Source organism: Hyla sarda, chromosome 3, assembly GCF_029499605.1.
Source record: "Hyla sarda isolate aHylSar1 chromosome 3, aHylSar1.hap1, whole genome shotgun sequence".
Taxonomy (NCBI): domain Eukaryota; kingdom Metazoa; phylum Chordata; class Amphibia; order Anura; family Hylidae; genus Hyla; species Hyla sarda.
In genome coordinates this window covers 427,184,171-427,199,026 of record NC_079191.1, presented here as the reverse complement: position 1 = coordinate 427,199,026, position 14,856 = coordinate 427,184,171, and the positions used below count along the sequence as shown (strand labels likewise).

The 14,856-nt window shown below is 52.4% G+C and overlaps 1 protein-coding gene across 2 annotated transcripts in view; it reads right to left on the bottom strand.

Moving 5' to 3' along the window:
* Positions 1-14,856, bottom strand: part of LOC130363087 (calpain-8-like) — a 124,174-nt gene that overhangs the window by 25,732 nt on the left and 83,586 nt on the right. Inside the window, exon 10 of one of the 2 annotated variants that reach the window (XM_056568427.1) lies at positions 10,904-10,978. The exons of the other annotated variant lie outside the window; for it this stretch is intronic. Within the exon in view, the coding sequence (XP_056424402.1) occupies positions 10,904-10,978 (75 nt within the window). The remainder of the gene's footprint in view (positions 1-10,903; positions 10,979-14,856) is intronic. 2 annotated transcript variants of the gene reach the window in all.

Below are 14,856 nucleotides of genomic sequence, written 5' to 3'. Positions count from 1 at the left end.
GGACTCATGTAGCCTTCTGATGTAGGCGCAACATCTCCATTGCCGTAACCAGCCATGTTTTCAATCATTTTTTGGAGTAAATGTAGGAGTGGAATTACGTCGTTCATGGCGTAATTCGAGCGACTAACAAAAAATGTGGCTTCCTCAAAGGGCCTCAGCAAACGGCAGGTGTCACGTATGAGCTGCCACTCATTCAAATTGAAGTTACACAGGGGAGTACTCCTATCTGCTTGTATCATCATCAGGCTCAAGGACTGTCCCACCTTCTCTTCCACAAAATTGTGCAGGGCTGGTACTGCCTTCTTCGCAAAGAAATGACGGCTTGGTACTCTCCACCTCGGCTCGGCACAAGCCATCAATTCCCTGAAAGCTGCAGAGTCCACCAGTTGGAAAGGGAGGGACTGCAACACCAGCAACTTGGACAGGAGCACATTCAACTTCTGCGCCGTTGGATGAGTGGGCGCATACTGTTGTCTCTTGGACATGGCTTCGCCGATCGATTGTTGGCGGAATGACTGACTACGAGCGGAGAAAGCAGGAGCACAAGAAGGATGGTTTAACACAATGCTCCCTTCAGCTGAGGTGGTGGAGCCTTGGCTGGATGACGAAGGGAGCGGATGGCCACTGGGTGATGCGGCAGGCTGGACCACTACCTCGGAGCCATGGTTATCCCAGGCCGCTTTATGGTGGCGAATCATGTGTTGACGCAGGGCCGTGGTGCCGAGATTGGGACCCTGGCCACGCTTCACTTTCTGCCCACAGATTTTGCATGTGACTACACTAAGGTCCTCCGGATTCTTTATGAAGAACAACCACACCGCAGAGTAGCTGATTTTCCCACCCGTAGTTCGCACTATTTCACTGCTATTGGCGCCGTCTCCAGGAACCCCTGTTCCACTACCTCCCTGAATGGTAGCTTGCCGCGAAGCCGGTGGTCTCCCCCTGGCACGTTTGGCTCCTGAATTTCCACTACTGCCACCACCACGCTGATTGCCAACCGTGCTACCGCCTTGCTGCCTCATAGACAAAGAGCAAATCTCTTCTCCTGATGATGATGAAGCCCCGGCTTCTGCACCCAGCTCCCAATTGCGATCGGCTTCATCATCATCAAAAGATGTGTGCACGTCACTGATGTCCTCCTCGTGTTCCACAACAGTGTCTGCCTCAGGACCCTGAGCAATTGAAACACCGCCTCCCACGTCACTCTCCGCATCACTACTTGGCCGCCTTGCGGAGCAAGGGACGCATGTCTCCTCACATTCTTGGCTGCCCATTAGATGCTGACTGTCCTCTATTACATCGTCCTCGCTATATAGTGGAGCTGAACCCAAAGCATGAGATACTTCTTTGGGAGAGGGAACAGAATAGGACAAAGGCAATGGGATTACAGGGACTGCTCCCGGGCCATGCCAACTGAGGGTTGTGTCTGAGAAACCCACCGACTCTTGACTGGGGTTATCAGATGTCGCTTGTGATGATGGGGATGAGTGTGCAAACCAATTGACGAGGAGAGATGGGTCGACAACACGACCGCTGGGTGTTAATGGGAGCTCAGGCCTATTGCTGCGACTCCTGCTGCCACTCGCCCCAAGTCTGCTGCCAACTCTGCCTGACGTATGTAGGCCTCTGCCCCTTCTCTGTGCACGTCCTGGCACTTCCCTGCCTGACATACTTAGTGCGTTTATGAGGGTATAGAACAGCGGCAGGCGATTACTTACGGCTGTCCTTTCAAAGTATATAGGCCCTAGACAGAATAACAGTTACTAAATAGTACACTCCTTTGTTGTATGTATGCACTTTGCAATGATGAGCGCACTGTTAAGCGTATTTATACGCAGAAAAAAAACTCTTTTTTTGTTGTATACACCAGCCAGTGTATACTAATGTGTGGAATAGCACTGAATTTAGCACCGAGACAGATACAAATACAGGTACTAAATAGTACGCTATTTTCTTGTATGTATGCCCTTTGCAATGATAAGGCCACTGTTAAGCGTATTTTTATGCAGGAAAACCTTTTCTTTAATACACCGGCAGGTATATAACGTGTGGTATAACACTGAATTTAGCACAGAGACAGAAAAAAAGGTGGTATATGGTACGATATTTGCTTGTATGTAGGCCCTTTGCAATGATAATGCCACTCAAAAAGCGTATTTGTACTCAGGTATAGCTTTTTCTTCTTTAATACACCGGCAGGTGTATAACGTGTGGTATAACACTGAATTTAGCACAGAGACAGAAAAAAAGGTGGTATATGGTACGCTATTTGCTTGTATTTAGGCCCTTTGCAATGATAAGGACACTGTAAAGCGAATTTGTACTCAAGAAAAAAAAAATTCTTTAATACACCGGCAGATGTATAACGTGTGGTATAACACCGAATTTAGCACAGAGATAGAAAAAAATGTGGCATATGGTACGCTATTTGCTTGTATTTAGGCCCTTTGCAATGATGAGCGCACTGTTAAGCGTATTTGTGCTCAGGAAAAACTTTTTTTTCTTTAATACACTGGCTGGTGTATAAAGTATGGTATAACACTGAATTTAGCACAGAGACAGAAAAAAAGGTGGTATATGGTACGATATTTGCTTGTATTTAGGCCCTTTGCAATGATAAGGCCACTGTTAAGCGTATTTGTACTCAGGAAAAAAAACATTTTCTTTAATACACCGGCAGGTGTATAACGTGTGGTATAACACTGAATTTAGCACAGAGACAGAGTAACAGGTGAAAAATGGTAAAAAGGCACTAAAGTCCACACTAATATGACTTATTTCTGAACAGCAGCAGGACCCAACAGTGCAGCACCACAAAAAAAAATCCAGGGATTAATCCCTAAATTGCACCCTGTCACACAATTCTGAGCAGCAGAAGATTTGTGGAGAAAAAAAAACTCAATAGAGCTGAAAAATTAGGAGATAAGATGCTTCAGAAAGTTCAGAGAGCCCACGTATTGGACAGCATGGGAGAGGAGGGGGCTCACGACAGGGGGGGTATGAGAAGCAGTAAGGAGGTCAGGGAGAGGTCAGGTCAGAGAGCGGGAAAAGAAGGGGAGGAGTGAGAGGGGTTATATAGGAGTGGACAGGAACCAGAAGGACATTCTGCCAGGGAAAGCTGAGTTGTGAGGTACTCACTGTGCAGATGGCTTCCCAGCTGGAAGAGGTTCTGCGGCGGGTGCGGTCCCAGGCGCTGCAGCGGGGCCACGAGTGGGTCGAGCAGCAGCTGTGGGGTTCATCCTCATCGGCGGCGGCGGCGGCTGGCTCGGGGGCCGCGCGTGCAAACACCAGGCACTCCCGTGCGCCTGAACGCCCGGAGCCGATCCCACGTAGGGAGAGTTCGCCTGCTCCTCTCTCCCGGCCGTCGCAGCACAGGTCCTCGGGTACTGACGGCCGGGGGTGGGTCCTTCAACGCCGGCTGTGAGAGAGGCCCCCGGTGGAGTTGAGGCGTCCATGCAGAATGCCTGCAGGGACGGTGGAGTGCCGGGGAGGACTGGGAGAGGTGCTGCGGCCTCTGGAAGGGCCGGTCCTGCGGGGCAGAGTGCCGGTGCTGGCGGCCAGAGGGCGTATTGGCCGGGACGGACCGGGGTCTACAGGAGGCCGGTGGAGGAGAGTGGAGGTGCTGGAGTGGAGTGCGCTGAGGCCTCGGGGTCCAGGGGTCAGAGGCCAGCTGCTGCTTCCCATGCTGATCTGGTTCGTGGCGGACTTGTGGACAGTCCCGGTCACTGCTCATCTGAGGAGGAGGGCGAAATCCTGGAGGTTCAGAGGTCACCTGTTGGATTGTCCAGCGCCGGGGGCGAGCTTGCCTTAGCCCCTGAGGCACGTGCTGCTGCTGTCTGTGGAGTTGAGTCCGCCGTCAGTCGGGTGGAGGGTCCGGTGCAGTCTGGAGGAGTGATCGGGTCAGTGGAGGACCGTCCGGGACCGTCTGGAGCCACAGCCGCTGGGCCATCTGCCCCAGAGAGGTTGGGTGAGTCGACCGCCTGCTCCAAGGGGGATTTGGTGGGAGTGGGGGAGGGTTTATATGACTTATTGCGTGAAGTGCGGGTGTTGTTGCAGGGGCGTGGGGGCCTGTAGTGGGGTCTCCGGTGGCAGTGTGGGGAGGGCCTGGTCAGGTAGTGGGGGCTGGCTGTGGTGTTGGGGGTGCGTCAGGTGGGGAGCAGGTAGGTTCCGTTGTGGCTCCAGAGTAGGTGGGAGGGTCTCTGGTGACGGCTCCGGGTAGTGTGGCTGCTCCGGTGGTGGCTGCTCCAGTGGCGATTCCTGCTCCGGTGGCGGGTACCGCGGGGGGAGGGGGGGGGGGGTCCGATAAGGCTGTGGATAGCGTGCGTTTGGCGGATTCAGCAAAGGGTGAGGTGTACGTTTGTTTTGAGGGTCCGCTGGGGGCGCACTTGAAGGCAGAGGTGAGGGAGCGTGTTTGGAAAGGGGAGTATGTGGAGATATTTTCCCTGCTCCCTTTAGAGAAGTTTAACCTGGATAGGGTTAAGCCGGCTGAGTCGAAGAAGGAGGAGGAGGAGAGGCGGCGGTATCGGCTGATACCCCGTACTTTTTCAAACTGGCTTCAGGCGTTCGCCATTTTGGCGAGCGTTATTGGGGAAAAGGCGCCGGGAAATTGCTCGGCCCTATTTTGTTATCTAGATTCTATAGGAGAAGCGTATAGGGTTTACGGCGGGAATGCGTGGCTCCGTTATGATGAGCAATTCCGCCAGAGGAAGGCAGTGCGTCCTGCTTTGCGCTGGGACCATAAGGACATCAGTCTGTGGATGCGCCTTATGTCCGGTCCGCGGACCAGGACTGGGCAGCAGTCCTTTCGGGAAGGGGCTGGCGGTTCGGGCTCCAGCTCTGGACAGTCGGCCGGGGGAGGGAAGGGATGTTGCTGGCAGTATAATGCAGATTGACTCTGTGGCGATGAAGTGCAGGTTGCCGCCGGATAAGTTGAGTGAATTGCGGGGGGCGGTGGCGGCGGCGGTCCGGGGTAGGAAGATGCAATTGAGGGATTTGCAGTCCTTGGTGGGTCGATTGAATTTTGCCTGCAGGATCCTGCCCATGGGGCGAGTTTTCTGCAGGAGGTAGGCTGCGGCCACCGGGAGCGCCCGGCGGCCGCACCATTAGGTCGGTTGTCGGCCTAATGTCTTGCAGATGCCGGTCCGTGTTTAATTTTGATTGTGGGGCACTCTTACGCCAGAGGGGTGGTGAGAGAGCTTCGGTGGGGTCGGATGGTCGGCAGCTGGGTTTCCCCAGGGCCATTGCTCAGGTGCGTTGGTTGGGGCGGGGAGGGCTTCTATGGTTGGAGCTCCTCCCTTTTGTGCATTTCTATGTGGACATGGATCATCCTCCGGATGTGCTTGTTGTGCATGCGGGGGGGGGGAACAACCTGGCTATGAGAACATCTCGGTCTTTGATTCGGGATGTGAAGTTGGAGATATTTTCCCTGCTCCCTTTAGAGAAGTTTAACCTGGATAGGGTTAAGCCGGCTGAGTCGAAGAAGGAGGAGGAGGAGAGGCGGCGGTATCGGCTGATACCCCGTACTTTTTCAAACTGGCTTCAGGCGTTCGCCATTTTGGCGAGCGTTATTGGGGAAAAGGCGCCGGGAAATTGCTCGGCCCTATTTTGTTATCTAGATTCTATAGGAGAAGCGTATAGGGTTTACGGCGGGAATGCGTGGCTCCGTTATGATGAGCAATTCCGCCAGAGGAAGGCAGTGCGTCCTGCTTTGCGCTGGGACCATAAGGACATCAGTCTGTGGATGCGCCTTATGTCCGGTCCGCGGACCAGGACTGGGCAGCAGTCCTTTCGGGAAGGGGCTGGCGGTTCGGGCTCCAGCTCTGGACAGTCGGCCGGGGGAGGGAAGGGATGTTGCTGGCAGTATAATGCAGATTGACTCTGTGGCGATGAAGTGCAGGTTGCCGCCGGATAAGTTGAGTGAATTGCGGGGGGCGGTGGCGGCGGCGGTCCGGGGTAGGAAGATGCAATTGAGGGATTTGCAGTCCTTGGTGGGTCGATTGAATTTTGCCTGCAGGATCCTGCCCATGGGGCGAGTTTTCTGCAGGAGGTAGGCTGCGGCCACCGGGAGCGCCCGGCGGCCGCACCATTAGGTCGGTTGTCGGCGGAGATGCGGGCTGATTTGTTGAAGTGGGTGGACTTTTTGGAAAGGTATAACGGGAGGTCGTTGATTATGGGGGAGCTGGTGTTCAGCGATGCGCTAGAGTTGTATACGGATGCGTCTGGCAGTTGTGGATATGGGGCGTTTCTCCAGGGTCAGTGGTGTGTCGGGGCTTGGCCGCCTGAATGGCGGGAGGCGGGCCTGGTTCGCAACTTGGCGCTGCTGGAATTGTTCCCGATTGTTGTAGCAGTAGAAATTTGGGGGGAGCTGCTTAGGAACCGTAGGATTTGTTTTTGGTGTGACAATTTGGGGGTGGTTCAAGTGGTAAATGCCCAAACCGCGTCGTCGTTGCCGTTGGTGCGCTTGCTTCGTTGGCTGGTGTTGAGGGGGCTTGAATTGAACTCTCATTTTGTTGCGCGACATGTGCCGGGGGTGCAGAACGCTATAGCTGACTCTCTTTCTCGCTTTCAGTGGGAGCGGTTTCGGGAGCTGGCTCCGGTGGCGGAAGAGCATGGCCTGCAGTGCCCGGATTGGCTGTGGAAGGTGGTATGAGAGGGGCTTTCCCTTTGGTCCAGCGATCCGTGAGTGAGGCGACTTGGTCCGGTTATAGTAGGTTGTGGCAGGAATGGGAGTCGTTAGTGGCGGAGGTTGGTGGTGTGAGTGGTGCTGGTGATTGGGAGGCGTTTCTGTTATTTTATGTTGGTTGGTGCTTTGGTGAGCGGGTGTCGTCGTCTGGTCTGAGCCGCTATTTGTCGGCTCTGGCTTTTTGATTTAAGGTTTGGGGGTTGACAGATGTTACAAAGAAGGTGTCGGGGGCTTTGCAGTGGACGGAGGTTGGCTTGGTTGACTCGGTGTTGGAATGCTTTGTTTGCAGGTCCAAGACGGACCAATTGGGTAGGGTTTTTTTAGTTCGCTTGGCGGAGCATGGGGAGTCTGTGATGTGCCCTGTGAGGTGTTTTAGGGCTTTCTCGGATGTTCGCCCAGGGGTTGGGGGTCCATTGTTGTTGCATGAGGCGGGTGAGTTTTTGTCTCGGTATCAGTTCATTCAGGTGTTCAGGCGATGTGTGACTCTGGCGGGACAGGAGGCAGGGGAGTTTAGCTCCCATTCATTCCGGATTGGGGTGGCCACCGAGGCGGCTTGGTGGGGCCTTGGGCCTGATGCGATCAAGCGTATTGGTAGGTGGGAGTCGGGTCGGTTTCAGGTGTATGTGAGGCCTCATTTATTGTGATGTGTGTTTGTTTCATGTTGGTTCCTGGTCTTTTACTATTGTTTATGTTCGGTTTGTGTCTTGCAGATGCCGGTCCGTGTTTAATTTTGATTGTGGGGCACTCTTACGCCAGAGGGGTGGTGAGAGAGCTTCGGTGGGGTCGGATGGTCGGCAGCTGGGTTTCCCCAGGGCCATTGCTCAGGTGCGTTGGTTGGGGCGGGGAGGGCTTCTATGGTTGGAGCTCCTCCCTTTTGTGCATTTCTATGTGGACATGGATCGTCCTCCGGATGTGCTTGTTGTGCATGCGGGGGGGGGGAACAACCTGGCTATGAGAACATCTCGGTCTTTGATTCGGGATGTGAAGTTGGACTTGTTGCGGCTGTGGGCCCTTTTTCCGGGAGTCGTTATCGTCTGGTCCGACATCGTGGCCAGGTTGAGGTGGCGTCAGGCATGTTCGGTGCGTTGTGTCAATAGGGCTAGGGCCCGAGTGAATAAAGCGGTGGGGAAATTTGTGGCTGCTAACGGGGGGCTGGTGGTCAGGCATGTCGAGCTGGAGGTGCCTTCCGCTGAATTGATGGATGGGGATGGGATCCACTTGAACGAAATTGGTTCGGATATGTGGGCATTGGACATCAGGGTGATGGTGGAGAGAGCGGTGAGCTTGTGGAGGGACGGCCGGGTGTAAGGTGTCACACCCGGCCGCTGTGGCTGGAATGTTAAAGGGGGGACTTGGAGGCATTGCTGGGAAAATGGTGCAGTGGCCCGGTTATACCGGCCCTGGTGGAGCTGGGATGGAACCCAGCTGGTTGTGGCAGGATACTCTCCGAAGGTGGGGCCCTTGGGTCAGGGGGTGAGGCGACCAAGGGCTCAGTAGGAGATTAATAAAATTGGGTTGCCTTCAGGTCCCCCCTCCTTATTGTAATTTAAGTATCTCAGGGGTTAAAATATTGGTTGCACTTTATATTTGTTATTGGGGGGGGGGTTATTGGTGTTTGATGTATATGTTATATTTATGAATAATTATATATTTAGTTAAGGTTTTAATAAACTGGGTCTGCTGTGGCCGTTTTTCTACCACGAAGCAAGTGTCCGTGTCTTGTGTTCAGGTAAAGGGGTGGTAGCAGGCCAGCGGATCTATATGATCCCCTAGTCAAGAGAGCCCACGTATTGGACAGCATGGGAGAGGAGGGTGCTGTCACGCCGAGCGCTCCGGGTCCCGCTGCTTCCTCGGAGTGCTCGCGGCGTGCTTCTGCATGCAGCGCTCCGGTCGGCACCGCTGACCGTGAGCACTGCGTCCATGTTCTCGGAGGGGACGCGATTCGAGGTGCGGGACGTGCCCACTCTCGGATCGCGTCCCGTGTCTCTCACCCTCCACGTCCTCCTTCACTGCCCTCCCGGTGCGCGCGGCCCCTCTCTCTAGGGCGCGCGCGCGCCGGCTCTATGAAATTTAAAGGGCCAGTGCACCACTAATTGGTGCCTGGCCCAATCAGTTCTGAACACATTAAAACCACTTCCCCTTCCTATCCTTGCCGGATCTTGTTGCCTTGTGCCCTGAGAAAGCGTTATAGTGTGTCCCAAGCCTGTGTACCTTGACCTTCTGCTGTTGCCTCTGACTACGAACCTCGCTGCCTGCCCTGACCTTCTGCTACGTCTGACCTCGCCTCTGTCTAGTCCTTGTGTACCGCGCCAGTCTCAGCTGCCAGAGAGGTCGAGTCGTTACTGGGGAACACGACCTGGTAGTTACTGCCGCAGCAAGTCCATCCTGCTTTGGGTGGGCTCTGGTGAACACCAGTAACTGCTTAGAACCGATTCCCCAGTACGGCCCGCGTCATCGCCTCTCTGGTACAGGGGATCCACCTCCAGTGTCTTCACCAGCCGCTAGTCTGGACCCTGACAGGTGCTCATGACAGGGGGGGTATGAGAAGCAGTAAGGGGGTCAGGGAGAGGTCAGGTCAGAGAGCGGGAAAAGAAGGGGAGGAGTGAGAGGGGTTAAATAGGAGTGGACAGGAACCGGAAGGACATTCTGCCAGGGAAAGCTGAGTTGTCCCACCCGCCCGCCCTTTGTATAGGCATGAGTGGTAGGCGGAGTAGGAGTTGGTGAGTGCTTGTCGCAGCGGCTGGAATGTTAAAGGGGGGACTTGGAGGCATTGCTGGGAAAATGGTGCAGTGGCCCGGTTATACCGGCCCTGGTGGAGCTGGGGTGGAACCCAGCTGGTCGTGGCAGTATACTCTCCGAAGGTGGGGCCCTTGGGTCAGGGGGTAGATTAATAAAATTGGGTTGCCTTCAGGAGGGGGTCCTTATTGTAATTGAAGTATCTCAGGGGTTAAAATATTACTTGCACTTTATATTTGTTATTGGGGGGGGGGGGGGGGTTATTGGTGTTACCCCCCGTTTGATGTATATGTTATATTTATGAATAATTATATATTTCGTTAAGGTTTTTAATAAACTGGGTCCGCTGTGGCCGTTTTTCTACCACGAAGCAAGTGTCCGTGTCTTGTGTTCAGGTAAAGGGGTGGTAGCAGGCCAGCGGATCTATACGATCCCCTAGTCAAGGCAGCTTGGAGATCTGTATGAGGCAGCTGACAGCTATCTGCCCCTCTCTGCTGCAATGCTCAATAACGGGAATAGGAGGTTTAGCAATCAATGATCCTTCTCAGTGTAACAGCACAGCACTCTGCACTCCTGCCTTTCCGTGAAGCTGATGTGACTAGCAGTTGCAGTGTAATGCTGTGGTATGAGCTATTCACACACACACAGTCCCGTCCTCTCCATCTGAGTGCATAGATGAAATGAAGTGAGGCAAGATGGCCGCCGATTATATAGGGGCTGTGACATTACAGGGGTCAGTGAACACTGATAGGCTGCATCTCACATGTGGTTCAGGGTCAGCCCGCCTACCTTCATTCCCGCTGCTGTTTCCCGCCCTCCCATAATCCCCTGCCCCATGTACTCACGTGGATCCGCCATCTTAGCTCTACAATAGCCTGGAACACTGTAAAATGGAGTTTAATGAAGCGATTCGTGCGATAGAATCGCTGCGATATTCGTATTAGTTGCGAATCGAATTTTTCATGTAATTCATAACGAATTCGGGTTCGTCAAGTTCCATTCGCTCATCTCTAAATGTTATGTAAATAATATCCTTATGAGTGCTCTGAAACCAATGTCCTCATATCATTTTGAATGAGGTTTATGAGAAATTGGAATCCTAAACTAAACTTAAAGGGGTACTCCGCTGCTAGACATCTTATCCCCTATCCAAAGGTCTGATCGCGGGGGTTCCGCTGCTGGGGCCACCCGCGATCTTCCGCAGGACCCGGCTTTCTTAGCAAATGCTGGGTTCCTCTGGCAGTTGTCATGATGTCACGGCCACGCCCCATTGTGATGCCATGCCCCTTCCATTCATGTCTATGTCTATGGCAGTGATGTCACAATCACAACCTCAGGCTCCGAGCATTCTGAACAGATAGTTCAGAAAGCTGGAGCACCGGAGTACCCCATTAAGGAAAGGTAAGGGTGGACATGTGTGTATGAGGGGACAGCGGGCAGAACTGTTTATGGGTACAGACTGTTTGACAGAAGATGTAAACTCACCAGTACTCTCCTTCGTCCTTCTGAACACGGAGTTTGGCTCTTATATTTTCATCCACATTTTTCCACTCATCAGAACTGAGAGGACAAAAAAGAAACAAAAAATCAGCAAATCAGCAAATCGCCCTTTATATATTGATTTGCTGGTATTCTCAAAAAGATCATTGGATAAATTGGCGATAAACATAAATATAGTGTCTATAGGCTGACAGGTATCACACCGAGCTTCCAATAAATATACATGTGTAATATCCCAGTACAGGATATGCTCCTGTACAATACCTAGGCCCTGCCAGGTTGAGTCCCTCAGTGTCCTCGGGGCCCACCTGCCGTGTCTCCCTCATAGTGAAGTTAGTATTTACCTATGTATAATCAGTATGCATTATGTCTTAAAGGGGTACTCCGCACCCCTAGACATCTTATCCACTATCCAAAGGATAGGGGATAAGATGTCAGATCGCTGGGGTCCCTTTTCTGTGGGCCCCCGGGATCTCGGCTTCTGCACTCTCCTGTACGGCTTCCACCTCACCTCGCTGGAGGCTTCGGAGCCTGACCACAATGGCGGACAAGCGTGACGTCACGACTCCGCCCCGCGTGACATCACACCCCGCCCCCTCAATGCAAGTCTATGGGAGGGGGCGTGACGGACCTCACACACACACTCCTTCTGCTGAGGACAGCAAAGCACAGACATCTCAGTGCTAGTGACCAGCATACCTGGAGGCCTCAAGCCTACAGCCACATTCCAGTAAGTCAAGTCTATGTCTGATGTCACTACTTACAGTCCAGTCAAACCTAAAGTCGAATTTAAAGCCAAGTCTATTGTAATCAGCGTGGCTGAACCAAAGTCTGATCCAAAAGTCACTACAAAGTCCAACAAGCTGCGAGATCCTTCCTGGCCACATCTCTGGGATCCTTGCCTAGCTTTAAAGATTATTTCCATCTGTCTACCTCAGTAAAGCCACCGTTAACCCTAACCTGGTCGTGGACTATTATTGTTCTGCCTAACCTCTGGATAGCGGTGATATCATTCGGGTAGTTACCGATCACCAAAACCACACCCTGGTGTCACGAACACTTAAGGGGTTAATAACATCTTGCCCCTGGGGGTTTATACCATCTGCCCCCACATCTGCACCATTACACCCTGTGGTGCACCATCGTCACACATGTTCATCTCAGCCTAATCTGCATGAACCCAATACAGTACAAATGTTTGAACATTCAATGTGCCCAATCCTCCGCTCCTCAATACAAGTCTAACAATGTAAACATGTCTCCCAATTGAAATTTCCCTAGGACACATTAGCCTCCATATTTCCTAAATAGAAGAGGTTTGGAACTAGGACTCTTCCTAGAGCTGCCGCCCCATCAAACTAAGTAATTAAGTAATCGGGGAGAAGGGCCTTGGTGAGAGAGATGACCAAGAACCCAATGGTCCCTATGGCTGAGCTCCAAAAATCATGTGTAAACATGAGAGGTGGAGGCTGGAGTGATTGTTGACCTCCTGAAAGTTTCTCTCATGTTTACACATGATCTTTGGAGCTCAGCCATAGTGACCATTGGGTTCTTGGTCATCTCTCTCACCAAGGCCCTTCTCCCCGATTACTTAGTTTGATGGGGTGGCAGCTCTAGGAAGAATCCTAGTTCCAAACCTCTTCTATTTAGGAAATATGGAGGCTAATGTGTTCTAGGGAAATTTCAATTGGGAGACATGTTTACATCTGGGCTTCACTCCTCTGTAAAAGACTCATGAAAGCCGCCTGGAGATGGCAAAAAAAAAAAAAAAAAAAAGCTCTAAGAATGTGAGAAGAAACATTTACTGGTCTAATGAAACCAACATTGAACTTCTTGGCTTTAATTCTATGTGTCGTTTTTTGGAGGAAGCCAGGCACCTGCTCAATACCAGCCCACAGTAAAGCTGGAGGGGCAAGCTGTGCATAACTAGCTTGCCCCCTGATTGGTGAGCAGTTAAAGGAGATATCCAGTGGTGAACAAACTTATCCCCTATCCTAAGGATATGGGATAAGTTGCAGATCGTCCGACCACTGGGGCCCCCCGCGATCTCCTGTACGGGGCCCCGACAGCCCGCGGGAAGGGGGCGTATTGACCCCCGCACGAAGCGGCGGCCGACACGCCCCCTCAATACAACTCTATGGCAGAGCCGGAGCGCTGCCTTCGGCAATCTCCGGCTCTGCCATAGCTTCGTGCGGTGGTCGACACCTGGCCCGAGCCTGCCCCCCGTACAGAGAGATCGCAGGGGGCCCCAGCGGTCGGACCCCCCTCCTTAGGATAGGGGATACGTTTTTCACCACTGGACTACCCCTTTAAGGGGTTAAGAAATACAGGCAAGGTTTTTAGCCCCCTCCGCCTGTAAAATTTGTCAGTAACTATAGTGGTATGTCCCATGGGTGGGGGGGAAGGAGTGCACCAATCAGGGGTTTAAAAGTTTTCCGGGCTTTCAGGGGCCCTCCCCTGGGTATTTATAGCTATGGTGTCTCCCTTCCCCCCTCAATCTGCCCAGGACCCATAGTTTTGCTGCTGGCTGGTATGTTTTTATTTCTTATAGCCCAGGTGGAGCGTGAGGGTTGGCTTGCTCGCTTTTTGGTTAAGCTGGCCTCCCCTCCTGTGGTACCTGCGTCATTGGTGTTTAGACTAGGAGGCTGGCGGTCCTCCAGGCAGTCCCGCCCTCCTTCACGCCTTAGTTCCATTGAACCCTCTCCCCCGCCCGTACCCTGAGCCCTCTCCCCCGCCCGTACCCTGAGCCCTCTTCTCCCGCATCCTTTCGTCGGTCCTGTCATGCGGCTGCTGGATTTTCGGCGCAGCCTCCCGCGCGCACGACCCTACTTCCACCCACCGCTGCGCTGTGACAGGTTCGCGAGTGAGCTTCGGCTTGCCCGGAGAGTCGGCTGCGCATCTGTCACAGCGGCCCCAATGCAGAGCTGTCTGTAGCTCCTTATGAGCACACTCTGCTTTTTCTCCTTTCCCCCCCTGTTCCTGACCCATCCATCTCCGGGGATGGCGGCCCCTGTGCGTCTGCTGCTGTTCTTAGCCCCTTAGCGGAAATTGACGTTTATTAACGTCCATTTGCGCTTACCTGGCTATGATGCGCGCTCACTATTATAGCCTGTGGTCCCGGTTGCTATAAGCAACCAGGACCCATGCTCATGCCGGACATCGCCGATCGGGCAGATGTCCGGCATTAACTTTTTGGACGCGGCGATCAAAGTTGAAAGTACAAGCATCCCGGCTGCTCAGTGAGGCTGATCGGGACCATCGCGATAAAATCGCAATGTCCCGATCAGCTGGGACGCAGCAGGAGGGTCACTCCCCTGCCTCCTGCGCGTCCCATCGTCGTTTGATTGCTGCAGGCCTGAAATCCATGCTTGAGCAATCAATCACAGATAACGCTGATCATTGCCATGTTAATACATGGCAAGTGATCAGTGTGTGCAGTGTTATAGAACCCTATGGGAGCTATGGCATTGCACACAAAAAAAAGTTTAAAAGTCTAAAATGTTAAAAAGTTAAAGATCATTTAACCCTTTCCATAATAAAAGTTTGAATCACCCCATTTTCCCCCATACATATAAAAAAATATAAAAATAAAACTATATTACAACAATCATACAGGTATGTGGTATCGCCGCGTGCGTTCATGTCCGAATTATAAAAATATATCATCAATTGAACCGCACGGTCAATGGCGTGCGCAAAAAAAAAAAAGTTATTAAAATAAATGAATAAACAAATAAATTCAAAATGTCCAAAGTCCAAAATGTATTTTTGATCGCTTTTTATAAAAAATAAAAAAATATGGATGAACAGCGATCAAAAATCTGATCAAAACGACAATGGTACCGCTGAAAACTTCAGATCACGGCGCAAAACAAATGAGCCCTCATACAGTCCATACTCCTTTACCCAGCCCCTCACCCCCACCACACTAGCAGTTT